General features: G+C 43.7%; 2 protein-coding genes across 5 annotated transcripts in view; both read left to right on the top strand.

Moving 5' to 3' along the window:
* Positions 1-446: 446 nt before the first annotated feature.
* Positions 447-18369, top strand: LOC106567936 (etoposide-induced protein 2.4 homolog). 3 transcript variants are annotated; one of them, XM_014137852.2, is made up of 11 exons: positions 447-556; positions 11510-11640; positions 12346-12491; positions 12907-12967; positions 13107-13173; positions 13284-13408; positions 15333-15452; positions 15641-15752; positions 15860-15971; positions 16098-16172; positions 16301-18369. In XM_014137852.2, the coding sequence occupies exons 2-11, from the start codon at positions 11599-11601 to the stop codon at positions 16464-16466; spliced, it is 1026 nt and encodes a 341-aa protein (XP_013993327.2). In that variant the 5' UTR covers positions 447-556; positions 11510-11598; the 3' UTR covers positions 16467-18369. The 3 variants fall into 3 exon arrangements, with proteins under 3 accessions (XP_013993327.2, XP_045548195.1, XP_082816494.1); XM_045692239.2 differs by having other exon boundaries at positions 546-696; XM_082960368.1 differs by lacking the exon at positions 447-556 and adding an exon at positions 689-712.
* An 838-nt stretch (positions 18370-19207) lies between these two features.
* The window catches only part of stt3a (Dolichyl-diphosphooligosaccharide--protein glycosyltransferase subunit STT3A), a 30522-nt gene continuing 21770 nt past the window's right edge, over positions 19208-27959 (top strand). Inside the window, exons 1-7 of one of the 2 annotated variants that reach the window (XM_014137444.3) lie at positions 19208-19332; positions 20380-20499; positions 20644-20704; positions 20827-20948; positions 21221-21366; positions 21520-21610; positions 21701-21807. In XM_014137444.3, the coding sequence (XP_013992919.1) occupies positions 20412-20499; positions 20644-20704; positions 20827-20948; positions 21221-21366; positions 21520-21610; positions 21701-21807 (615 nt within the window). In that variant the 5' untranslated portion in view covers positions 19208-19332; positions 20380-20411. The remainder of the gene's footprint in view (positions 19333-20379; positions 20500-20643; positions 20705-20826; positions 20949-21220; positions 21367-21519; positions 21611-21700; positions 21808-27959) is intronic. The other variant, NM_001141725.1, reaches the window with a different exon arrangement.

Raw genomic sequence — 27959 nt, 5'->3', positions numbered from 1 at the left:
GAATGGCCTTTTATTGTCCCCAGCACAAGATACACCTGTGTAATGATCATGCTGTTTAATCATTTTCTTAATATGCCACATCTGTTAGTTAGGTGGATTGATTATCTTGGCAAAGGAGAAAGGCTCACTAACAGGGATGTAAACAACTTTGTGTACAACATTTTTGAGAAATATGCTTTTTGTGCAGATGGAAAATGTCTGTGATCTTTTATTACAACTCATGAAACATGGGACCAACACTTGCGTTTCTATTTTTTTTTTGTATATGTTGGTCTACTACAGTGTTTAATTGTATATAATCCATGAGTGATGATTCACAGGAAAATTGTCTTTACAAAACCCTTTACACAAATAGTTGTCACAGGTGCTTCCGTAGGGCCTAACCCCAAAAGAGCAAGCAGATGACACAACTTTTAGCCGTCCCAGACACCACACTACACCTCCCACAATCCCTTAGTTTGGAGTTTGCGCAATACACAAGTTACAGGGCAGGGTTTGGTTTGTTGTTGCAGAAAAAAGAGGTGAAGAGATTATTTAAGTGAAGCTGTCGTATGAGGTAGGCCATGTTGACTAAATAATCGATTATCTGGCCTGTTTTTGATCCAATTAGATACATCATCTAAAGTCGTTGTTAGCTAGCGAGCCAGTTGCCGGTCATGTTAGCTTGCACCGTTTGCATTTGGACGATTTGCCTAGGTAGCTAACCATCTAGGTAGCTATAATTATATGTTTGTTTTGACACCTAATGTAGCTAGCTAATGTTACTACTGAACGTCTGTGTACTAACGTTTTTGCAAGTAGCTAGGTATGTGGATAACGACAATTGGTTGTATAATGTTCTTGTAGCTAGCTAACGGTTCAGTGTTGTCTGCTCCAAGACGCAGGGACCCTTGGGGTTCCTAGAATTGAGGCAAAACAACGTTTCAAACATAACTGGCTAACAACAGATGGCTAGTTGCTAGATAACGGTGTCTCTAACATCACTTGATAATGTAACAGGGTATTCAACATAAGAATGCCACACACAGGCACATACATTTATACTGACTCTACACACACTCACATACATGTTGAGGCTACCCTGTTTATCTTATATCCTGTTGCCTAGTCAATTTACCCCTATACATATCTACCTCCATCCAGTATCCTTGCACATAAATATGGTATTGGAACTGACCCTGTATATAGTATGCTTGCTTAATTCTTATTTCTTTTTTTCTAGTATTACATTGTTGGGTTTTGAGTTTGCAAGAAAGGCATTTCACTGTAGTTGTGTATGTTACATTAACCTGAAACTTTTAACAGCCAGTGTGAACAAGGAATTTGCAGACACTAAGTCCCTCAATCTTGGCCTACACATGAGGTGTCCACATGCTCAAATGTGCGTTGATTTTGGGCTTGCATATAGATGATGTTAGCTGCAAAGTGAGAGTGATAGATCTATACTTGTTCAGAAATATGCTATAACCATTTTAGAAAATTGTTTGAATAATAGCATAGGCCATATACGATGACATGCTCTTTCTAACATTTAATGTTATGAGCAAAGCAAAGCTGATGCTCTCTAAATCAGGGCTCTCCAGTTTTTCACTCCAACCCTATTTTATATAGCGCACCTGATTCTAATAATTAGCTGGTTGATAAACTGACTCAGGTTAGTTACAACTGGGATTGGATAGGAAATGTACAGGAGGGTAGCTCTCAAGGAACAGGGTTGGATAACTAGCAGATTGTAACAGGCTAACATGATGCTCCATTTTCCATAAACAGCCAGTAGCAGCAGTGTAAAAATAAATAGGGGGGGTGGTGTCAATGTAAATAGTCCGGGTGGCCATTTGATGAATTGTTCAGCAGTCTTATGGCTTGGGGATAGAAGCTGTTAAGGAGCCTTTTGGTCTGAGACTTGGCGCTCCAGTACCGCTTGCTGTGTGGTAGCAGAGAGAACTGTCTATGACTTGGGTGACTGGAGTCTTTGACAATTTTTTGGGGCTTTCCTCTGACACCGCATAGTATATAGGTCCTGGACGGCAAGAAGCTTGGCCCCAGTGATTGGCCGTACACGCTACCCTCTGTAGCGCCTTACGATCAGATACCGAGCAGTTGCTATACCAGGCGGTGATGCCAACCGGTCAGGATGCTCTCAATGGTGCAGCTGTATAACTTTTTGAGGATCTGGGGACCCATGTCAAATCTTTTCAGTCTCCTGAGGGGGAAAGGGTGTTGTCGTGCCCTCTTCACGACTGTCATGGTGTGTTTGGACCATGATAGTTCGTTGATGTGGACACCAAGGAACTTCAAACTCTCGACCCGCTCCACTACAGTGCCGTCGATGTTAATGGGGGCCTATTCGGCCCGCCTTTTCCTGTAGTCCACAATCAGCTCCATTGTCTTGCTCACATTGAAGGAGGGCTTGATGTCCTGGCACCACACTGCCAGGTCTCTGACCTCCCAATCGGCTGTCTCATTGTTGTCGGTAATCAGGCCTACCACTGTTGTGTCGTCAGAAAACGTAATGATGGTGTTGGAGTCGTGTTTGGCCATGCAGTCATGAGTGAACAGGGAGTACAGGAAGGCACTAAGCACGTACCCCTGAGGGGCCCCAGTGTTGAGGATCAGAGTGGCAGATGTATTGTAGCCTACCCTTACCACCTTGGGGTGGCCCGTCAGGAAGTCCAGGATCCAGTTGCAGAGGGAGGTGTTTAGTCCCAGGGTCCTTAGCTTAGTGATCAGCTTCGTGGGCACTATGGTGTTGAATGCTGGGCTGTAGTCAATGAACAGCATTCTCACATAGGTGTGCCTTTTGTCCAGGTTGGAAAGGGCAGTGTGGAGTGTGATTGAGATTGCGTCATCTGTGGATCTGTTTGGTCGGTATGCAAATTGGAGTGGGTCTAGGATATCCGGAATGATGCTGTTGATGTGAGCCATGACAAGCCTTACAAAGCACTTCATGGCTGCTGACGTGAGTGCTACGGGGCTACGGGTAATCATTTAGGCAGGTTACATTCGCTTCCTTGGGCACAGGGACTATGGTGGTCTGCTTGAAACATGTAGGCATTACAGACTCAGCCAGGGAGAGGTTGAAAATGTCAGTGAAGACACTTGCCAGTTGGTCCGCGCATGCTTTGCGTACACGTCCTGGTAATCCGACTGGCCCCGCGGCTTTGTGAATGTTGACCTGTTTAAAGGTCTTGCTCACATCGGCTACCGAGAGCATTATCACACAGTCATCCAGAACAGCTGGTGCGCTCATGCATGCTTCAGTGTTGCTTTCCTCGAAGCGAGCACAAAAGACATTTAGCTGATCTGGTAGGTTCGTGTCACTGAGCAGCTCGTGGCTGGGTTTCCCTTTGTCGTCCGTAATAGTTTTCAAGCCCTGCCACATCCAACGAGCATCTGAATCCTACTACACGGGCTCTATCTTAATTGACGAAGCTGGTGACTGAGGTGGTATACTCCTCAATGCCATTGGATGATTCCCGGAACATATTCCAGTCTGTGCTAGCAAAACAGTTCTGTAGTGTAGCATTTGCGTCATCTGACCACTTCTGTATTGAGCGAGCCACTGGTACTTCCTGCTTTAGTTTTTGCTTGTAAGCAGGAATCAGGAGGATAGAATTATGGCCAGGTTTGCCAAATGGAGGGCGAGGGAGAGCTTTGTATTACATTTACATTTACGTATCCATCTCTGTTTGCGGAGTAAAGGTGTTCTGGAGTTTTTGTTCCCTCTGGTTGCAAATGTGACATGCTGGTAGAAATTAGGTTAAACAGATTTAAGTTTGCCTGCATTAAAGTCCCCGGCCACTAGGAGCACCGCTTCTGGATGAGCATTTTCTTGTCTTATACAGCTTGTTGAGTGTGATGTTAGTGCCAGCATCGGTTTGTGGTGGTAAATAGACGGCTATGAATAATATAGATGAGAACTCTCTTGGTGGATTGTGTGGTCTACAGCTTATCATAACGTACTCTACCTCAGGTGAGCAATACCTCGAGACTATTTTAATATTATATATCGCATAGCTGTTAGTGACAAATAGACACACACACCCGCCCCTCGTCTTACCAGACGTAGCTTCTCTGTCCTGCCGATGCATGGAAAATCCCGGCAGCTCTATATTATCCATGTCGTCGTTCAGCCACGACTCTGTGAAACACAAGATATTACTTTTTAATGACACATTGGTAGGATAGTCTTGATCGTTTATATCATCAATTTTGTTTTCCAATGATTGCACGTTGGCCAATAGAACGGATGTTAGGGGAGTTTTACTCACTCGCCTACGAATTCTCAGAAGGCAGCTCGGCCTCCGCCCCCTTTTTCTCTGTTCTTTCTTCACGCAAATGACAGGGATTTGGGCCCGTTCCTGAGAAAGCAGTATAGCCTTCGCATCGAACTCGTTAAAGAAAAAATCTTTGTCCAGTTCGAGGTGAGTAATCGGTAATCAGGCCTACTGGACATCGCTGTTCTGATGTCCAGAAGTTATTTTTGGACATAATAGACGGTAGCAGCAACATTATGTACAAAATAAGTTTTAAAAATATGTTACAAACCATGTGAAAAAACTAACAAAATAACACTTTTGATTAGGAGCCCGTAAAACGGCAGCCAACCCCTCCGGCGCCTTTCTGTATCATAAGGGCATTCCGCATTGTTACAAAATTTGGGACGTGCATGTCGATGCGTTACAGAGCTTGATTTGGCCTCTGGAGGCTTTGCAATTGCGCCAAATCCTCTGACCACATTTTCAGATCAAGCATAAATTGGCTTTAGTCTAGGCCACCGCAATGGATTAGTTCACTGAGATGGGCGCAAATGTATACAGTACCAGTCAAAAGTTTGGACACCTCATTCAAGGGTTTTTCTTTATTTTTACTATTTTCTACATTGTAAAATAATAGTGAAAACATCAAAACTGTGAAATAACAAATATGGAATCATGCAGTAACTAAAAAAGTGTTTAAAAAAATTAAAATATATTTTAGATTCTTCAAAGTAGCCACCCTTTGCCTTGATGACAGCTTTGCATACTCTTGGCATTCTCTCAGCTAGCTTCACAAGTTCACATGGAATGCTTTCCCAACAGTCTTGAAGGATTTCCCACATATGCTGAGCACTTGTTGGCTGCTTTTCCTCCAAGTCATCCCATATCATCTCAATTGGGTTGAGGTCGGGTGATTGTGAAGGCCAGGTCATCTGATGCAGCACTCCATCATTCTTCTTCTTGGTCAAATAGCTGGAGGTGTGTTGGGTCATTGTCCTGTTGAAAAACAAATGATAGTCCCACTAAGCACAACCCAGATGGGATGGCGTATCGCTGCAGAATTTTGTGGTAGCCATGCTGGTTAAGGGTGCCTTGAATTCTAAATAAATCACCGACAGTGTCACCAGCAAAGCATCCCCACATCGTCACACATCCTCCTCCATGCTTCACTGTGGGAACCACACATGCAGAGGTCATCCGTTCGCCTACTCTGTGTGTTACAAAATCTCAAATGTGGACAGATTTCCACAAGTCTAATGCGCCATTTCGGGGCTCCCAAGTGGCACAACGGTCTAAGGCACTGCATCTCAGTGCTAGAGGTGTTACTTAATTTACATTTACATTTACGTCATTTAGCAGACGCTCTTATCCAGAGCGACTTACAAATTGGTGCATTCACCATATGATATCCAGTGGAACAACCACTTTACAATAGTACATCTATATATTTTGGGGGGGTGAGGGTAGGGGGGAGGGTTAGAAGGATTACTTAATCCTATCCCAGGTATTCCTTAAAGAGGTGGGGTTTCAGGTGTCTCCAGAAGGTGGTGATTGACTCCGCTGTCCTGGCGTCGAGAGGGAGCTTGTTCCACCATTGGGTGCCAGAGCAGCTAACAGTTTTGACTGGGCTGAGCGGGAACTGTGCTTCCGCAGAGGTAGGGAGGCGAGCAGGCCAGAGGTGGATGAACGCAGTGCCCTTCTTTGGGTGTAGGGACTGATCAGAGCCTGAAGGTACGGAGGTGCCGTTCCCCTCACAGCTCCATAGGCAAGCACCATGGTCTTGTAGCAGATGCGAGCTTCAACTGGAAGCCAGTGGAGTGTGCGGAGGAGCGGGGTGACGTGAGAGAACTTGGGAAGGTTGAACACCAGACGGGCTGTGGCGTTCTGGATGAGTTGTAGGGGTTTAATGGCACAGGCAGGGAGCCCCGCCAACAGCGAGTTGCAGTAATCCAGATGGGAGGTGACAAGTGCCAGGATTTGGACCTGCGCCACTTCCTGTGTGAGGCAGGGTCGTACTCTGCGAATGTTGTAGAGCATGTACCTACAGCATCGGGTCACTGCCTTGATGTTAGCGGAGAACGACAGGGTGTTGTCCAGGGTCACGCCAAGGCTCTTAGCACTCTGGGAGGAGGACACAATGGAGTTGTCAACCGTGATGGCGAGATCATGGAACGGGCAGTCCTTCTCCGGGAAGGAAGAGCAGCTCCGTCTTGCCGAGGTTCAGCTTGAGGTGGTGATCCGTCATCCACACTGATATGTCTGCCAGTCATGCAGAGATGCGATTCGCCACCTGGTTATCAGAAGGGGGAAAGGTGAAGATGAATTGTGTGTCGTCTGCGTAGCAATGATAGGAGAGACCATGTGAGGATATGACAGAGCCAAGTGACTTGGTGTATAGCGAGAATAGGAGAGGGCCTAGAACTGAGCCCTGGGGGACACCAGTGGTGAGAGCACGTGGTGCGGAGATGGATTCTAGCCACGCCACCTGGTAGGAGCGACCTGTCAGGTAGGACGCAATCCAAGAGTGAGCCGCGCCGGAGATGCCCAACTCGGAGAGGGTGGAGAGGAGGATCTGATGGTTCACAGTATCAAAGGCAGCAGATGGGTCTAGAAGGATGAGAGCAGAGGAGAGAGAGTTAGCTTTAGCAGTGCGGAGAGCCTCTGTGACACAGAGAAGACCAGACACCCTGGTTCAAATCCAGGCTGTATCACAACTGGCCGTGATTGGGAGTCCCATAGGGCGGTGCACCATTGGCCCAGTGTCGTCCGGGTTTGGCCGGGGTAGGCCATCTTTGTAAATAAGAATTTGTTCTTAACTGACTTGCCTAGTTAAATAAATAATGTCAATTTCTCGTGTTTCTTGGCCCAAGTAAGTCTCTTATTGGTGTCCTTTAGTAGTGGTTTCTTTGCAGTAATTCGACCATGAAAGCCTGATTCATGCAGTGTCCTCTGAACAGTTGATTTTGATGTGTCTGTTACTTTAACTCTGTGGAGGATTTATTTGGGCTGCAATTTCTGAGGTTGTTAACTCTAATAAACTTATCCTTTGCAGGAGAGGTAACTCTGTGCCTTTTCTGTGGCGGTCCTCATGAGAGCCTTTCATAGCGCTTGATGGTTTTTGCGACTGTCTTGAAGAAACTTTCAAAGTTCTTGACATTTTTTAGATTGACTGACCTTCATGTCTTCGGATAATGATGAACTGTCATTTCTCTTTGCTTATTTGGTATTGGTATTTTATTAGGATCCCCATTAGCTTTTGCAAAAGCAGCAGCTACTCTTCCTGAGGTCCACACAACATGAAACCTAATACAGAATGACATTATTCAGAACATCATTAGACAAGGACGGAACTACATACATTTTTAAAAAGGCACACGTAGCCTACATATCAATGCATACACACCAACTATCTAGGTCAAATAGGGGAGAGGCGTTGTGCAATATGAGATGGAAGGAAGTTCCATGCAATACTGTGTTTTCTTTCATTTGTTCTGGATTTGGGGACTATGAAAAGACCCCTGGTGTTATGTCTGGTGCGATAAGTGTGTGTGTCAGAGCTGTATGTAAGTTGACTATGCAAACAATTTGGGATTTTCAACACATTTATGTTTCTTATAAAAAGAAGTGATGCAGTCAGTCTCTCCTCAACTCTTAGCCAAGAGAGACTGACATGCATAGTATTTATATCAGCCCTCAGAGCAAAACGTGCCACTCTGTTCTGGGCCAGCTGCAGCTTAACTACGTCTTTCCTTGCAGCACTGGACCACACAACTGGACAAAAATCAAGATTAGACAAAGCTAGGGCCTGCAGAACTTGCTTTTTGGAGTGTGGTGTCAAAAAAGCAGAGCATTTCTTTATTACGGACAGACCTCTCCCCATCTTTGCAACCATTGAATCTATATGTTTTGACCATGACAGTTTACAATCTAAGGTAACGCCAAGTAATTTAGTATCCTCAACTTGTTCAACAGCCACACCATTCATTACCAGATTCAGCTGAGGTCTAGCACTTAAGGAATGATTTATACCAAATACAATGCTCTTAGTTTTAGAGATGTTCAGGACCAGTTTATTACTGGCCACCCATTCCAAAACAGACTGCAACTCTTTGTTAAAGGTTTCAGTGACTTCATTAGCTGTGGTTGCTGATGCGTATATAGTTGAATCATCAGCATACATGGACACATGCTTTGTTTAATGCCAGTGGCGGGTCATTGGTAAAAATAGAAAAGAGTGGAGGGCCTAGAGAGCTGCCCTGCGGTACACCACACTTTACATGTTTGATATTAAAGAAAACCCTTTGAGTTCTATTAGATAGCTCTGAATCCACAATATCGCAGAGGTTGAAAAGCCATAGCACCCAAGTTTTTTTCAACAATAGGTTATGGTCAATAATAACAAAGGCTGCACTGAAATCTAACAGTACAGCTCCCACAATCTTCTTATCAATTTATTTCAACCAATCAGTCATTTGTGTCAGTGCAGTACACATGCTGAAAGTCTGTGGTTAATTTGTTTACAGGGAAATAGCATTGTATTTGGTCAAACACAATTTTTTCCAACAGTTTGCTTAGAGCTGGCAGCAAGCTTATATGTCTGCTGTTAGAACCAGTAAAGGCCGCTTTACCACTCTTGGGTAGCAGAATTACTTTGGCTTCCCTCCAGGCCTGAGGACAAAGACCTTCATCTAAGCTCAGATTAAAAATATGACAGATAGGAGTGGTTATAGAGTCAGCCACCATCCTCAGTAGCTTTCCATCTAAATTGTCAATGCCAGGAGGTTTGTCATTATTGGGGTGTTCTTGCCATTATATGGACTTACCAAATAGGGCTATCTTCTGTATACCACCCCTAACGTGTCACAACACAACTGATTGGCTCAAATGCATTAAGAAGGAAAGAAATTCCACAAATTAACTTTTAAAACCTCTACGGGAACGGTGTGTCCCCCGCGGGACGGTTGAGTTAACGTGCGCTAATGTGATTAGCATGACGTAAGTTAGAAGATTTCCCAGGACTTAGACATGTCTTTATATGGGCAGAAAGCTTAAATTCTTAACCTCTTACATCTAGACGTTCCGCTAGCGGAACACCTGCTCCAATATCCAATGATAGGGCGTGGCGCGAATTACAAATTCCTCAAAAATACAAAAACTTCAATTTTTCAAACGTATGACTATTTCACAGCATTTTAAAGATAAGACTCTCCTTTATCTAACCACACTGTCCGATTTCAAAAAGGCTTTACAACGAAAGCAAAACATTAGATTATGTCAGCAGAGTACCAAGCCAGAAATAATCAGACACCCATTTTTCAAGCTAGCATATAATGTCACAAAAACCCAGAAGACAGCTAAATGCAGCACTAACCTTTGATGATCTTCATCAGATGACAACCCTAGGACATTATGTTATACAATACATGCATGTTTTGTTCAATCAAGTTCATATTTATATCAAAAACCAGCTTTTTACATTAGCATGTGACGTTCAGAACTAGCAAACTTCCGGCGAATTCACTAAGAATTTACTAAATTCTCTCACGATAAACGTTCACAAAAAGCATAACAATTATTTTAAGAATTATAGATACAGAACTCCTCTATGCACTCGATATGTCCGATTTTGAAATAGCTTTTTGGTGAAAGCACATTTTGCAATATTCTAAGTACATAGCCCAGGCATCACGGGCTAGCTATTTAGACACCCGGCAAGTTTAGCACTCACCAATATCAGGTTTACTATTATAAAAGTTTGATTACCTTTTGTTGTCTTCGTCAGAATGCACTCCCAGGACTGCTACTTCAATAACAAATGTTGGTTTGGTCCAAAATAATCCATCGTTATATCCGAATAGCGGCGTTTTGTTCGTGCGTCCCAGACACTATCTGAAATGGTAAATCAGGGTCGTGCGCATGGCGCAATTCGTGACAAAAAAAAATCTAAATATTCCATTACCGTACTTCGAAGCATGTCAACCGCTGTTTAAAATCCATTTTTATGACATTTTTCTCGTAAAAAAGCGATAATATTCCGACCGGGAATCTCCTTTTAGCTAAACAGAGGAAAGTAAACAAAGCTTTCGGTCGACGCGGGCACGAGCCTGAGTCTCACAGTACTGTAACCAGCCACTACCCAAACGCGCTACTTTTTTTCAGCCAGAGCCTGCAAAGCCACGATTCAGCTTTTTACCGCCTTCTGAGACCCTATGGCAGCCGTAGGAAGTGTCACGGGACAGCTAAGATCCTCACTCTTCAATAAACAGAGACAAGAAGAACGACACCTTGTCAGACAGGCCACTTCCTGCCTGAAACCTTGTCAGGTTTTTGCCTGCCAAATGAGTTCTGTTATACTCACAGACACCATTCAAACAGTTTTAGAATCTTTAGGGTGTTTTCTATCCATATGTAATAAGTATATGCATATTCTAGTTACTGGGTAGGAGTGGTAACCAGATTAAATCGGGTACGTTTTTTATCCAGCCGTGAAAATACTGCCCCCTAGCCATAACAGGTTAATCTAACTGGACTGTCCAATTTACAGTAGCTATAACAGTGAACAAATACCATGCTATTGTTTAAGAGTGCACAACAAGAAACTTATCATGGCAACTGGTTTGATACATTCATCTCTGAAGTTAAATAATGTACTTACATTCAGTAATCTTGCTCTGATTTGTCATCCTGAGGGTCCCAGAGATAAAATGTAGCATAGTTTTGTTTGATAAAATACATTTCAATATTCAAATGTAGGAACTGGTTTCTTCAGTTTAAACCCCTGCTGTGTCTGGACAAAAAATATGAAAAAATAGGTCAAATCATGACTGCAGTGATCTTCAAGTCGGAAAGTAGGAGCTCTAGAAAGATGCCCGAGTTTCTTAGTTGAATAACCGTTCAAAACCATTTTCCCCAGTCGAAGTTCGTTTTTTTCCCTGAGTTCCCAGTTGTCTTCCAGGAACATACATCTCTGTATGTTCCTAGGATGTCTTGAACACACTAAAGTCGGAAGTCCGAGATTTCCGAGTTCCCAGTTGTCTAGAATGCAGCATAAGGGTTGGAGAGCCCTGCTCTAAAAATGTAACTGTGTGATGTGACTGGTGATGTCACTGGTTGCTTGGTGTGCTCCTCCTTGCCATGAATAAAATCTTCCCTAAATAGAGGCTGTATAACATGCTCTTTAACATGAGACTTGGAGCAAAGTGAACCTGCTGCTCTCTGTAACTGTTCTCCTGTGTGGTGTGATGTCACAGGTTGCTAGGTGTGCCCCTCCCTGCGATGAGAGTTGACCAGGTCCCCAGCACCCCCTCCTGCAGTTGATGGATCTGCAGCTGGTCTGGAGATGACAGACAGTGTCAGGGCCTTCCTCCGTAATGTTGCGACGGTCAGACAGCAACCCAACACACCCCGTCTGTCCACACACAAGTGATAGGCCTACACGTGGGGTTAAAGGAGGGTACAGCTATCATGAGTCTGAATCATGAGCTGGTGAACCAACTAGCAAGCTCTGTTTAGATCTATTGGGAATTGTGTTCTGGTTCAATTGATGCCATCCACTTGGCCCATTAGACATTTCGTCTAATAAGTTAGTATGTTTTTACACTAGACAAATTAAACATTTTAATAAAGTTTAAGCTTTTTCTTTTGTGTTTTTTCTTGTTTGCTTTAGAGCAAACGTTGCTTTTGGGCAAAACCATAGTAGCCTACATTTAATTGCTTAACCAAATGTTTACCCTTGTTGTTTACCTTGAACCTCATCACCTTACTTCCAGATGATGATCTCCTCCACAAAAGCAGTACAAAGATTAGCCTTGTTTTTTTGGTTTAGTTCAAGTGTTTTTATTTCAACTGTGCTACTAGGTAACCAAGTGAATTTAAGCACAAGTTACCTGACTTCAATGATATTAAGATACATTTTGTATTTGCAACACCGCTTTGGATTTAAAAGGAACTTTTCCACCCATGTACGTATACACATACCAAGTCTATCATACAGTGTAGTGTACAACATTAGAAGAATGTGCTGTGTTGATTTTCTTTATAAGGCATTTACCCTAGTCTCACTTTGAATTTTCTGTGTGTCCTACAGGGGATTAAGGACTCCATTTTGGGGATCGGAACTATCTCCAAGCTGGATGCCCGCATCCAGCAGAAAAGGGAGGAGCAGCGAAAGAGGAGAGCCAGCGGGGCCCTGGCTCAGAGACGGGCCCAGAGTGTGGAACGCAAACAGGAGAGGTAGACACTGGCAATTACGACTTTAATACCCTATTCACACTGCCGAGCCAAGCTGGACTGGTTTCAAAAACCCCAGTTTTTGGAACCGTGCTGGAAAGGGTGAGGTGGAAGAAAAAAATCAGAGACAGCACACTTCTGTTTTGGTTGGCACGATATTGTGGGTATAAAAAAGGGTATACGTGTTTTCTCCCTCAGCCCGAGGAGCTATTTGATACATATCACAAAAGGGTATTATTAACATTCCTCCCTATCTAACCTGATATGCTCTTTCTAGTTGTGACAGGTTCATATTAAAAAACTTTCATATGGATCGTTGTGTGCTGTCCAGTGTTAACAGTAGGCTTAGGCCTATACCTTTTTGTGCTTATTAATGGCAATGGTGGATGATAATGTGTAGTCATACTCTCTCTTTCAGTGAACCCAAATTAGCCAGTAGGATTTTTCAGTGCTGTGCGTGGAATGGGGGAGTGTTCTGGGTAAGAAACATACTTTTCTATATTTTAAAACTGTTTGAAAAATGCATATCATGCAAATACTGATTTTTCTATGAGGGGCAGAGAAGTAATACTACAAAGACATTGTTCATGTTAGTAATACCTCCAAATATTTTTGCAGCTCAGTCTGTTCCTCTTCTATCGGGTGTTTATTCCACTGCTGCAGACTCTGACAGCAAGAATTATCGGTATGCCTGCCTGGAACTGTGGGGAGGGTTCACTCCATTATCACATGCTTCATAGTGATTTGTTAATAACAGTGGTAAAACCTGTCACTCAAAGAGACATTTCCTGACAGGTGACCCCTCACTCCATGGTAACGTGTGGTCCTGGCTGGAGTTCATATTGACCTCCGTGTTCAGTGCTCTCTGGGTGCTCCCTCTGTTTGTGCTCAGCAAGATAGTCAACGCCATTTGGTTCCAGGTGAGGCCTCTGTTAGTACACAGGTGATGACGTAGATGTTTTGTGGTTGTCGTTGTAACAAGGGTGGGATATAGCTGGTCAAGGACAACTGTTGCTCAGTTGGCACCGGAGAGCACTAGTCGTACAGTGGCTTGCAAAAGTATTAACCCCCTTTGGCATTTTTCCTATTTTGTTGCCTTACAACCTGGAATTAAAATTGATTTCTTTGGGGTTTGTATCATTTGATGTACACAACATGCCTACCAATTTGAAGATGCAAAATATTTTTTGTGAAACAAACAAGAAATAAGACAAAAAAGAACTTGAACTTGAGCGTGCATAACAATTACCCCAAGAGACTTGCAGCTGTACATCTCAAAAGCTTGGCACATCTAGCCACTGGGATTTTTGCCAATTCTTCAAGGCAAAACTCCTCCAGCTCCTTCAAATTGACATTTAAATGTTTCCCCTTAAACCACTCGAGTGTTGCTTTAGCAGTATGCTTAGGGTCATTGTCCTGCTGGAAGGTGAACCTCCATTCCAGTCTCAAATCTCTGGAAGACTGAAGCAGGTCTCCCTCAAGAATTTCCCTGTATTTAGCGCCATTCCATCATTCCTTCAATTCTGACCAGTTTCCCAGTCCCTGCCGATGGAAAAACATCCCCATAGCATGATGCTGCCACCACCATGCTTCAGTGTGGGGATGCTGTTCTCGGGGTGATGAGAGGTGTTGGGTTTGCGCCAGACAAAGCGTTTTCCTTGATGGCCAAAAAGCTCAATTATAGTCTCATCTGACCAGAGTACCTTCTTCCATATGTTTGGGGAGTCTCCCACATGCCTTTTGGCGAACACCAAACGTCTTTGCTTATTTTTTTCTTTAAGCAATGTCTTTTTTCTGGCCACTCTTCCGTAAAGCCCAGCTGTGTGAAGTGTATGGTTTAAAGTGGTCCTATGGACAGATACTCCCATCTCTGCTGTGGAGCTTTGCAGCTCCTTCAGGGTTATCTTTGGTCTCATTATTGCCTCTCTGATTAATGCCCTCCTTGCCTGGTCCGTGAGTTTTGGTGGGCGGCCCTCTCTTGGCAGGATTGTTGGGGTGCCATATTCTTTCAATTTTTTTACAATGGATTTAATGGTGCTCTGTGGGATGTTCAAAGTTTCGGCTATTTTTTTATAACCCAACACTGATCTGTACTTCTCCACAACTTTGTCCCTGACCTGTTTGGAGAGCTCCTTGGTTTTCATGGTGCCGCTTGCTTGGTGGTGCCCCTTGCTTTAGTGGTGTTGCAGACTCTGGGGCCTTTCAGAACAGGTGTATATATACTGAGATCAAGTGACAGACAATGTGACACATAAATAAAGTCCACCTATGTGCAATCTAACTAATTATTTGACTTCTAAAGGTAATTGGTTGCACCAGATCTTATTTAGGGGCTTCATAGCAAAGGGGGTAAATACATATGCATGCACCAATTTTCCGTTTTTTTATTTTCTATAATTTTTTTAAACAAGTTATTTTTTTCACTTCACCAATTTGGACTATTTTGTGTATGTCCATTACATGAAATCCAAATAAAATTTGATTTAAATGATAGGTTATAAAGCAACAAAATAGGAAAATGCCAAGGGGGATGAATACTTTTGCAAGGCACTGTATATACATAGTTTTATCATAAACCAATTACGGTCTCTATTGACGATGTGTATAGCTTTCCAGCAATGTTCAGGCGATGGAGTAGTGGCTTTAATACAGTTGAATGAATGCTTGGCTATGCTTTCCTTTTTGTCTCACAGCAGTAACAGATTTCCAATGTGTTGTTGCTATGCTATCTATATTCCCTTCCAGTGTTTTTTTAAACGTTATTGCCCGAGGATCTTTTGAGATGATAACATGTGTCACACAGTGAAACAGGAGGTTAACATGCCCTCTGGTTGTCTGCTGTAGGACATAGCTGACCTGGCGTTTGAGGTGTCTGGTCGGAAAGCCCAGCCCTTCCCCAGCGTCAGTAAGATTATCGCTGACATGCTCTTCAACCTCCTCCTCCAGGCCCTCTTCCTCATTCAGGTAGTACAGCAATCGACGTTCCCATGTGTCTTCAAGTTCACAAAGAAGGGTTCACTAAGGTTATGTTGGAATGAAAACATACAGGGGTCTTTGGGATCAACGCTGAGAGCTTTAATTCATTACATCCATTGGTTAAAGTTAATAGTCATGTACTAGCTCATCATCTTGTCTTTGTTGTGGTCCACTAGGGTATGGTTGTGAGTCTCTTCCCCATCGATGCCATTGGACAGATGGTCAGCCTTCTTCACATGTCTTTGCTCTACTCCCTCTACTGCTTTGAGTATCGCTGGTTCAACCATGGTGTGCCTCCTTTCTACTCAGATGTATTTCTTCTCAAAGTATTTAGCTCATTTTACGTAATAGGAACTGAGCAGAATCTCAACCCATTTGTAACCGTTTCATCCAAGGCATTGAGATGCACCAACGGCTGTCCAACATTGAGAGGAACTGGCCCTACTACTTTGGCTTTGGTCTCCCCATGGCTCTATTGACTGCCCTCCCCTCTTCATATATTATAAGGTAACGCCACTTGTATCCCCTCTTTCAATCCAAGCACGAGACTCTTCCAATATGCAGACTTTCAGTTCTACTGATATACCAAATAATTTGAATGATCCACTCAAATTATATATTTTTCTGCTTTAGTGGCTGTCTGTTCTCCATCCTCTTCCCTCTGTTCATCATCAGCGCTAACGAGGCCAAGACCCCAACAAAGTTATAGTGAGTATGGTGCACTGCAAGCCCTAACAATGACCAGTGATCAAACAGATTCACTTGTGTAAAAAGAACCAGTGAAATCCTCTTCCGTGCTCACTCACTCTCTTCCCCCCCGTGTCTTTTCCACACAGTCACTTCCAGCTGCGCCTCTTCTCTCTGGTTGTGCTGATTAGCAACAAGTTGTTCCACAAAACGGTCCACCTACAGTCGTCCTTGACTTTGTCCACTTCCACCGAGAAGCTGCCCCCCTCTCCCCACGCCTCACCTGGCCGCCAGAGACCCCTACCCTCCCAGTGATGGCCACCAGGGGGCGACAAAGGAGCGGCTCAGCAACTGCTTATTAAACAAATGGAGGAGCAGTTGATTCTTTCTGTGGACAGGAAGAGGAATGATGTTTGTTTGGTTAAAGGGGGGGTTTATGTGATTTTAATGATTCTACCACAGCCCTTCATATTCTTTTGGAGCACCTGCAAGTTGTGTTTTTAATGGGAATGACGAATGAGATTTGACTGCCCTGTCCCTCACACTCATATATTTTTCTCATGTATTTTGTTTAATAGTTTTTTTTATGTATGATGTGCCATTTGAGAGCTTTAAATACAGCACAAGCTGTCATATACATTTTTTTTTTCTGCTCTTTTCAATTCCAACTCCAATGTTTGCTATCTGTTGTTTGTTTAATCTGTTTATCACCCAGTGACGGATCGCAGACTGATTTGTATAAAACACTTGATGTGGAAGAGAAAAAGGAAAAGGTTACGTTTTTGCCAGGACTGATGTTATCAATGCTTGACTTGGATTGATATACGTGCCGTGCCTGTGTTCATTTTGGGTGACGGTACTGTTTAGGTGCAGGAGCTCCACAATACTTATGAGATAATATTTTATAAGAGAAACAGGAGCTCAAGCAGTAGAAAAGGTGTGTGACCCAAAGAAGCCTGTTCTGCTTTTCCATTGAAGGGGGGGACATGTTTGCGATGTTCAAAAGTAAAGCACAAGTGTAATTTTTTTCTGTGTTGCAAGTGACATTCCTTTCACCCTGATAGGATGCTGTTTTGTTCATGAATAGCTGTTTCGCTGTAAAGCCAGGGTGACACTGCTACTCCTCTGGCCCAGGAATAAGCTTGTGCTGTGAAAACAAAGGGACACTATTTATTCCTATAAGGGCTTTATTTAGAGGAATTTTAATTTTTACACTTTCAGCATGGGAGCTGGGCCTGTATCCATGTAGGCTGCAAAATACCAATTAGTGGAAAAAAGATCAGAATTGGGTTGCCTGTGTAAACACAGCCAAAGTGTCGCTGAGTGTCGCAGATCTAGGATCTGTCCATACAATCTTATATTCATTATGATCTAAAAGTCCACACTGATGCTAGATCAGCACTCCTGTTCTGCAACGCTTTGTGGATACAGGCCCTGATCTAAACATCACGCTATAAAGGAAGAGTATCCTTACCTAAAAAATCCAAATATGAAATCACTGGTTGTTGTGTGGTGATAAGTGAAGTTAGCTGTTTTAAGGAAGCGGTTTTCTATAGGGGTGTATTAGGCTGCGTTTACACAGGCAGCCCAATTCTGATATTTATTTCACTAATTGGTATTTTGACCATCTCTGAAAAAAGTTGATGTGATTGGTCAAAAGACCAATTAGTGGGAAAAAGATCAGAATTGGGCTGCCTGTGTAAACACAGCATTAGACAGGTGAAGCTGTGTCTGCTGCTGGGTCAGATCAGATGAAACTGCCAAACTTCTTTACTACTCTGTTTGACTCACTTCTGCTTCGAATCAATTGCACACCAAGGACAGTAGTGTAGGAACTAGGAAGATGTCACTGAGCTGAACTTCTGACAGATTTTCTCTTGAAGTAACAGACAGGGGAGAAACCCTGTGTGTTTATGTTCCCCCTTGAGCAGTGGCAAATACAGGGCTTCTTGTTTTACATGATGTCACTTGGCTCTAATGTTCAACCAAAACCTTACCAAGGGGATTACCATCATCTAGCTTTCACCTAGTCATTAATCTCATGGGTTGCGGGGGAAGGGGAAGTGTTTTTGAAACGGTATGTAGTAATTGTAAGATGTGCATAGTGTTTATGTATGCAGATTGATATTTGTGAGGTTGGAGTAAAAGTATTGCCTAAATAAAATTGGTCAGTATACATTACATCTACTTGGAAGTAATCTTGATTGACCCCAATTTATTTTGTCTCAAATGTTATTCATTGGTTAGCTGCTTTGTTGCTCAATGTTTCCCACCCAGGGCCAGCTCCAGTCATAATTGAAAAAAGTGGTTGCTTAGGGGGCCCAACCAAAACCAAGAAAAAAATTATAAATAAAAAGTTGTATTTACATTTTTTAGGAACTCCGTTGTGGTCTCAACTTACTATTGAGAGTAAAAATAGTAGAGTACACCAGTTGTAATATAGAAATTTGGTTGGGCATTAGCAGTTTTTCTCATGTCAGTCACTCAGACATGTCAGCTAACAATTTTTAGATTGGTAGTTTGTCACGCCAGCCATCTAAACTTGTAGTAATCATGGCCGAATACCCACGGGGCACATGCCAAGAGGCCTTGACCTCCAGGGGTTTCCTATTGATTTTGTTAGTCATTCTCACTCATCATATTAACATGTCATAAGTCATTACAAAATGTGTAGAATTGCAGGAAATTTACTTTTAACTTTCCCACCTGGATATTTAATAAAAAAATCTCAAGAATTCACAAAAATATTCTGGTGTTTTATACATGTCCCAATGTGGGTGATAATTTAGAGATAACAGTTTCGCTGTTCATACTTCCAGACTTTATTTTTATCAAGCTCTTTTTAAAAATGTTTTAATAAAAATATGTATTACAAATTACAATAACAAAAAAACAGGACATCACTACACGTATATTTTCTCTAAAGAAACATAAAATAAAGTAAACAGAAACAATAACTAAAAATCACTACACGTGAATTGCAAGTTCTTATTTTACTCTCAGCAGTAAGGACACGTCACTTGGAACGAACAGCGACTGCGCGGCCTGTTTGAATGATAGCTGATGAACGAATCAGGAATTAGATTTTACTGAGGGCCGGTGCAAGGCCAATAAACACGTTGCATAGTGTGGCTGGGCGGGAACACAAGGTTGTGAGTATATGTGTAACAGCAACGGAGTGGTAAGTGCCGCTCAAAATAGCTGCTACCTCAACGAGAAATATAATTGAACTGCTTTATGGCTCTATTTGTATGACTATTCTGAAATTAATCACGAGGTGTAACTTTGAGAATACATGAAATCAGATCTTCTGTTCATTCATAAAGCTAGCATGTAAAACGAAGGCTCCGTCCTCTTTGAGTTTAATGGAATCTGCACTGTCTATTTACAGGAACGGATAACCCATCAGATAACTGCGTATTGCGTTTAGCTAGGTCAATACATACATGCGGACTATTTGCTAACACATTAAGCTACATTAACTAGCTAGTTAACTTGACCTATTTAGCAAAGGCTGGCTGACAGATTTGTCACTTATATTGCTATTTCTTGGTCATTTCTACATACAACACGAATGTCTTAATAATTTGGTTGGTCAAGGCAGAGAAAGAACCAATGATGTGTTGGAAAGAACTGTATAAATAACAAGGAATGTTTGCAGTCTAGACGGAGTTGCATCCATTTCCTGGTTTGATTCTTCGCCACATCAAACTGGCGGTGCGCATGTCCTTATCAGGGGCGATTCATTACGCCGATTCTGTTGCAAAACGTCTCAAACCGGGAGGGACCTACCTGAATTGTCCAATATAAACTTTAATTTTAGTTGCAATGCTTGGACTAATGCTTACACACCTAGTCGGAACAGACTGAAGCACGTCTTTTAAACCCAGTCAGTGATTTCATCAGGGAAATAATGTTGGTGTAAGACAAGTTGTTAATAGATCGCGGTTTTGTGTTTAACACTGTTCAAGTGAGTTTTCCAACAGAATTGGGGTTTCGTTTGTAGACTGAAGCTCCATGTTTTTAAACCCTGAATTACTATGAAAATAATTTATGGAATAGATTTGTCTCATGGCCAATCTACTGACCAATCTAGTAAAAACTGACTGGTTGGGAGTGTACTTTTTGTGCTGCTCTGATTCATGCACAAGCAATGCAAGTGTAGAAGTTTGGAAAGGAGCTTGCTGCCTCGCACCGTCACTGCTAATGTAGATTGTCTTTCCAATAGGGATAAGCCAAGTTATCACTCCCCGTGTGACGATGACGAAGTTAGGCTTCCTGCGGCTGTCCTATGAAAAACAGGACACGTTGCTGAAGCTGCTCATCCTGTCTATGGCTGCAATCCTCTGTAAGAACACATACACTTTACATCCCTTTCTGTTACTCTACACTTATATTCCATACTATTATTATTAGGGCCATTGTCGCGGTCTCTTGATGATGCAACGTGTAGAGATGGTTTAGACTTGTTCTTTCTCCCCCTTCTTGTTAGCCTTTTCCACCAGGCTTTTTTCTGTGTTAAGGTTCGAGAGTGTCATCCATGAGTTTGATCCGTAAGTCCACTGCCTTGGTTCCTTAATCCTCAGATTCATGGCAGTTTACAAATTTTTTTCTCAATGTTGTTTAAAACCAGAAATGGAGCATGACCTTGAATGCTTTTCTGCTTCATCCTCAGATACTTTAACTACAGAACAACCCGCTTCTTGGTAGAAGAGGGGTTCTACAACTTTCATAACTGGTTTGACGACCGGGCATGGTACCCTCTGGGGAGAATCATCGGTGGCACTATTTACCCAGGTAGGAATGGGATGACCTGTTCAACACAATACTGTACAGTACTTTACATTATAGGGTGATTATCTAGACATTAAAATGTTCAGCTAAAAAAAGTCCTGTTAAGGTGGCTTTGGGTAACAAAGTCCTTTTTTTTTTCTCCCTCTGTTATATAGATCCTTTCTGTGATTTTGTTTTGGCCTATCCCACACATTTTGGCAACAGCAAGCTGACACGGCTAGTAGCTAAAATACTTGCCCTTCGTTAACTCTTTCTGTTCTGCCCTGTTCCCCCAGGCCTGATGATCACCTCTGCTGCTCTGTACCACGTCCTGAACTTCTTCCACATCACCATCGACATCCGCAACGTCTGTGTCTTCCTGGCTCCCCTCTTCTCCTCCTTCACTGCCATCGTCACCTACCACTTCACCAAGGAACTCAAGGTAGGTTGCAGCACACCTGGGTCCTGTTTAGGGGGTAGAAAACATAAAGAAATGGAGAGAAGCGGGGAGGTAGCCTACAACCTGAAAATGCTCAAGAGCTCTGAAATGAACTTGTTTCCATGGCTTTCATATCTACGGTCTATTTTTTTGTAGGATGCAGGTGCTGGGCTCTTGGCTGCTGCCATGATAGCAGTGGTACCTGGCTACATTTCCCGTTCTGTCGCAGGCTCCTATGACAATGAAGGTATAGAAATAGCCTCATCCCCATGAACATGCCAGTTTAAAGGACTTGGCCCATGTTGTGGTCTTTAATATAATTTGTTTTTCTGTCCAGGTATTGCCATCTTTTGCATGCTGCTGACGTACTACATGTGGATCAAGGCAGTCAATACAGGCTCCATATACTGGTCCGCCATGTGTGCCCTGGCCTACTTCTACATGGTGAGACTAACGCCTCTAAAATAAAGAAATGATGAGGAACTTTAACAATCGAGAGAACTTACAAACTGAAAGGTACAGTAACTTAGTCCGTGCTAAAGATTGTGACACTCCTCTCATGGTGCTCATCTGAAGGAGGCGTTCTTTCACTGCGTTCAAGATGAAGAAAAAATATAAAGTGGAGGAGGGCGGGCTGTCTTCTGAGAATTCGTAGGCGATTGAATAAACCCCCACTTCCTTCCATTCTGCTAGCAAACGTGTAATCTTTGGACATTAAAATAGATGACCTACGTGGAAGATTAAACTACCAACAGGACGTGGCTGAACGATGACACTATCAACATACAGCTGGCTGGTTATACGCTGCACCGGCAGGATAGAACAGCAGCGTCTGTTAAGACGAGGGGCGGTGGACTATGTATTTTTCTAAATAACAGCTGGTGCATGATATCTAAGGAAGTCTCGAGTTATTGCTCGCCTCAGGTAGAGTATCTCATGATAAAATGTAGACCACACTACCTACCTAGAGTTTCTGTATTTTTCGTAGCTGTTTACATACCACCCCAGTCAGAGGCTGGCACTAAGACAGCATTGAATGAGCTGTATTCCACCATAAGCAAACAAGAAAACGCTCACCCAGAGGCGGCACTCCTAGTAGCCGGGGACTTAAATGCAGGGAAACTTAAATCTGTTTTACCAAATTTCAATCAGCATGTTAAATGTGCAACCAGAGGGGGAAAAAACTCTGGACCACCTTTACTCCACCCACAGAAATGCATACAAAGCTCACCCTCCATTTGGCAAACATGGCCATAATTCTATCCTCCTGATTCCTGCTTGCAAGCAAAAACTAAAGCAGGAAGTACCAGTGACTAGATAAATAAATAAAAAAAGTGGTCAGATGAAGCAGATGCTAAGCTGCAGGACTGTTTTGCTAGCACAGACTGAAATATGTTCCGGGGTTCTTCCGATGGTATTGAGGAGTACATCACATCAGTCATTGGTGTCATCAATAAGTGCATCGATGACGTCCCCCCCCACAGTGACCGTACGTACATACCCCAACCAGAAGCCATGGATTACAGGCAACATCCGCACTGAGCTAAAGGCTAGAGCTGCCGCTTTCAAGGAGCGGGACTCTAACCCGGAAGCTTATAAGAAATCCTGCTATTTCCCCCGACAAACCATCAAACAGGCAAAGGGTCAATACAGAACTAAGATCTACTCGTACTACACCGGCTCTGACACTCGTCAGATGTGGCAGGGCTTGCAAACCATTAGACTACAAAGGGAAGCACAGCCAAGAGCTGCACAGTGACACGAGCTTACCAGATGAGCTAAACTACTTCTATGCTCGCTTTGAGGCAAATAACACTGAAACATGCATGAGAGCACCAGCTGTTCTGGAAGACTGTGTGATCACGCTCTCCGCAGCCAATGTAAGACCTTTAAACAGGTCAGCATTCACAAGGCCGCAGGGCCAGACGGATTACCAGGATATGTACTGCGAGTGTTACGCCCCTGAAAAAGGGGAGAAATAATCACGAGAGTGATACGGTATTATTTCCTCAGTGAGAACTTTTACTGTAATGAGGAAAAGACCGCGATTTCCCCGCGAACTTGGGTGGAGACCAGAGCAATCGATCTCAGGCTCATAGATTAAAGAGCATTTAGTAGATCACAGATTAACACTTTTCCCCTTCAGTTAGGCACCACAAAATAAAGTAATCAATATAACGTTTACACATTCCTTTTACAATTCTTACCTTTTGTACGCTTGATGGATTTTAACTTTAACACAATTATGAATGTTATCAATCTCTATCAACTAATACAGAATGCATGATCTTTTTAACCTTAGATGTTTTAAGATCCTCACATACTATGAACTTACTAATACTTTTTAATGTATAACAGGCTATGAGTATTTCCTTTAACCTGTCACACTCTTCCCGACAAAATAAATGTTGTCCCAACATTACCAACATCGTCTTCTTCAACAGTCTGTCTGCACTGGACCTAGGAAATCCTCTTCTGTAAGGTAGTACTTGAGCAGAGGTCAAGGGTCACAGTTCAAATATAACTAAACAAGTTATTTTCACAGTCCATATCTGTTGACCAGCTGTATAAACAGTCCATAAGCAGTCTTTTCTCATACTATTGATCAACAGTACATCCATTTTAATGATCTATATGCATAGTCTGCAAATTGTCTCTTGTGACAGCCTGTGAAATCAGTCAGCAGTCCATGGTCAAACATATCAACTCTGTAGCCTCATGTTTGCTGAAGCCCATACATGTAAGGTGGCTGAAAGTAACATTGCTGTAGTGATGGCAGCCATGGAACCATTCCTGGTGCAGAGTAGACAGGGAACAACTGTGGCTGGATACTGTAGCAGGAAGAGATACCAAGCTGATCATAGGTGATACGTCTTGGAGGGTGTCTCTCTCTTTGTGGCAGCTGGTAGGCTGGTTCCTCAGGTTCAGCAGCAGCAGTTAATGAAGGAAAGGCACTTGGTGGACGATCATCAGGCAAATTTTCAGCAGGCAAGTTCATCTCCTCAGCAGGCAGGTCTTTAACTGTGGTTGTCTCCTCCAGCCGCTTTTCAACCAGAGGCTGTGCTGGTTGCGTATCAGGGACTGGCACTGCAACTGTCTGTTTCACTGGTGGGGGCCTGTGTTCCCACTCTCTTGCTGGTTCAGCATCCCTCTCCTCAGGTACTGTAGGAGATGTGGGAACCTGTAGCGGTTCATGATGAAGGTCATATTCATCCCCGCTGTCTTCATCAGAATCTAGAGGCTCTGATTCAGGCTGATGTCTCCTTTTTTTCTGACTTTTGTCATCTTTGGTCATTTCTGGTTGTGTCTCAAAAGGTAAGTGGTCACAGGACATGAGCAGGTTTCTGTGCAGGACCCTGGAGCGTCCCCTACCCTTTTCTGGTCTCAATTCATAAATCGGCAGGTCTGAACCCATTTGTCTCACTACTGTGTGAATTGTATCTTCCCAATAGTTACGGAGTTTTCCTGGTCCTCCTCTTGGTGTCAGGTTTTTAATCAGAACTCGCTCGCCAGGCTGTAGCACTGAACTCCTAACTTTGGTGTCATAGTACTTCTTACTTCTTTCAGCGGCTTTCTGAGCATTTTCATTTGCAATGGCATATGCTTCTTCCATCCCTCGTTTCCAGTTCTCCACGTAGTCTCGCTGGTTACTGGAACCTGCCTCTGTGCACAATCCAAAGAGCATATCAACTGGAAGCCTGGGTGATCTCCCAAACAGAAGATAAAATGGTGAATAGCCAGTCACTTCGCAACGGGTGCAGTTATAGGCATAAACCAGTTTGTTCAGAGACTCCTTCCAGTTTGACTTTTGTGTCTCAGTTAGTGTCTTTAACATTTGCAACACTGTTCTGTTCATGCGTTCCACTTGACCGTTCCCCATCGGGTGATAGGGTGTTGTTCTGGACCCCGCCATGCCACTGCGTTTCTTTAATTGATGGAACAACTGATTTTCAAATTCTCCCCCTTGGTCATGGTGGATGCGGGACGGGAACCCGAACTTCAGGGCAAAGTCATTGAAGATGAGATTTGCAGCAGTTTTACCTGACTTTGATGTGGTGGCGTAGGCTTGAGTGAAACGTGTAAAATGATCAACAATCACGAGGATGTACTCATATCCCCCTTTGCATCTGTCGAGATGAAGGAAGTCTATACATACCAGTTCAAATGGCTGTGTCGTCACAATGTTTGTCAGAGGAGCTCTTGTTTCATGGGCTGGCTTTTTCTGCTTGACACAGCTACAAGTTTTAGTCACATATTGCTCGATATCAGCTTGCATATATGGCCAGAAGAAGCGGTCACGTACTAGTGATACAGTGCGGTCAGTACCTTGGTGTCCCATGTTATTGTGCAACTCTTCCATTACTTTACCTTTGTACTGCTCTGGTAGAACTAACTGCTTGCGGGCTGTAGTGATTCTGTACAGAATGCCATCACTGTCTATTGTCAATTTGTCCCATTCCCTGAATAGGCATTTTGTCTTTGGACTGCATTCCTTTTGCTCTTTAACTGGCGGTTTGGAACCAGACAGTTTGAAATTGAGCACAGGACGGATGACCGGATCAGATTCTTGTGCTTCTCTTATCCCATCTTTTGGGATCGAGCTGATTGTTGCAGTGGTTGTCTCACCTTCAGCTGATACTGACATTTACATTTAAGTCATTTAGCAGACGCTCTTATCCAGAGCGACTTACAAAATGGTGCATTCACCTTATGATATCCAGTGGAACAACCACTTTACAATAGTGCATCTAAATATTTTAAGGGGGGGGGGGGGGTTAGAAGGATTACTTTATCCTATCCTAGGTATTCCTTAAAGAGGTGGGGTTTCAGGTGTCTCCGGAAGGTGGTGATTGACTCCGCTGTCCTGGCGTCGTGAGGGAGCTTGTTCCACCATTGGGGTGCCAGAGCAGCGAACAGTTTTGACTGGGCTGAGCGGGAACTGTGCTTCCTCAGAGGTAGGGGGGCCAGCAGGCCAGTGGTGGATGAACGCAGTGCCCTTGTTTGGGTGTAGGGCCTGATCAGAGCCTGAAGGTATGGAGGTGCCGTTCCCTTCACAGCTCCGTAGGCAATCACCATGGTCTTGTAGCGGATGCGAGCTTCAACTGGAAGCCAGTGGAGAGAGCGGAGGAGCGGGGTGACGTGAGAGAACTTGGGAAGGTTGAACACCAGACGGGCTGCGGCGTTCTGGATGAGTTGTAGGGGTTTAATGGCACAGGCAGGGAGCCCAGCCAACAGCGAGTTGCAGTAATCCAGACGGGAGATGGCAAGTGCCTGGATTAGGACCTGCGCCGCTTCCTGTGTGAGGCAGGGTCGTACTCTGCGAATGTTGTAGAGCATGAACCTACAGGATCGGGTCACCGCCTTGATGTTAGTGGAGAACGACAGGGTGTTGTCCAGGATCACGCCAAGGTTCTTAGCACTCTGGGAGGAGGACACAAGGGAGTTGTCAACCGTGATGGCGAGATCATGGAACGGGCAGTCCTTCCCCGGGAGGAAGAGCAGCTCCGTCTTGCCGAGGTTCAGCTTGAGCTGGTGATCCGTCATCCACACTGATATGTCTGACAGACATGCAGAGATGCGATTCGCCGCCTGGTTATCAGAAGGGGGAAAGGAGAAGATTAATTGTGTGTCGTCTGCATAGCAATGATAGGAGAGACCATGTGAGGATATGACAGAGCCAAGTGACTTGGTGTATAGCGAGAATAGGAGGGCCTAGAACAGAGCCCTGGGGGACACCAGTGGTGAGAGCGCATGGTGCGGAGACAGATTCTCGCCACGCCACCTGGTAGGAGCGACCTGTCAGGTAGGACGCAATCCAAGCGTGGGCCGCGCCGGAGATGCCCAACTCGGAGAGGGTGGAGAGGAGGATCTGATGGTTCACAGTATCAAAGGCAGCAGATAGGTCTAGAAGTATGAGAGCAGAGGAGAGAGAGTTAGCTTTAGCAGTGCGGAGAGCCTCCGTGACATAGATGCAGCTGAAAGTGACCAAGGTACAACAGCCTCTTTCTGTACCTCAACTGCTTGTATCGTGGCGGCAATGGTGTCTGGTGGAAGCTCCTCAGAACATTCTTCCATCAGTGACTCTACATCCAGTGGCATCCTTGACAAAGCATCTGCATCACCGTTCTCTTTGCCTGGCCTGTACTTTATTGTAAAGTGGAAATCAGCCAATTCTGCAACCCACCTGGAAGTGGTTGCGTTCAGTTTTGCAGTAGACAGAATGTAGCTGAGCGGGTTGTTATCGCTGTATACAGTGAAGGTCGGAGCATAGTACAAATAATCACGGAACTTATCAGTGATTGCCCATTTTAGAGCTAGAAATTCTAGCTTGCCCGAGTGGTAGTGATAGTTCTTCTCAGCTGCTGTTAAGGTTCGAGAGCCATAAGCAATGACCCTAAGCTTCCCATCTTGCTTTTGATAAAGAACTGCTCCCAAGCCTTGGTGTGACGCATCAGTGTGTACAACAAATGGCTGAGTGAAATCAGGGAACCCTAAGACTGGTGGGTGAAGCAAACACTCAATCAGCTGTTCAAGTGCCTGTTGATGCTGGTCAGTCCACAGGATTGGCTTGTTTGAGGGCACCACATGACTTGCTT

Source organism: Salmo salar, chromosome 13, assembly GCF_965601325.2.
Source record: "Salmo salar chromosome 13, fSalSal1, whole genome shotgun sequence".
Lineage (NCBI taxonomy): Eukaryota > Metazoa > Chordata > Actinopteri > Salmoniformes > Salmonidae > Salmo > Salmo salar.
This window is presented reverse-complemented; position numbering and strand designations above follow the sequence as displayed.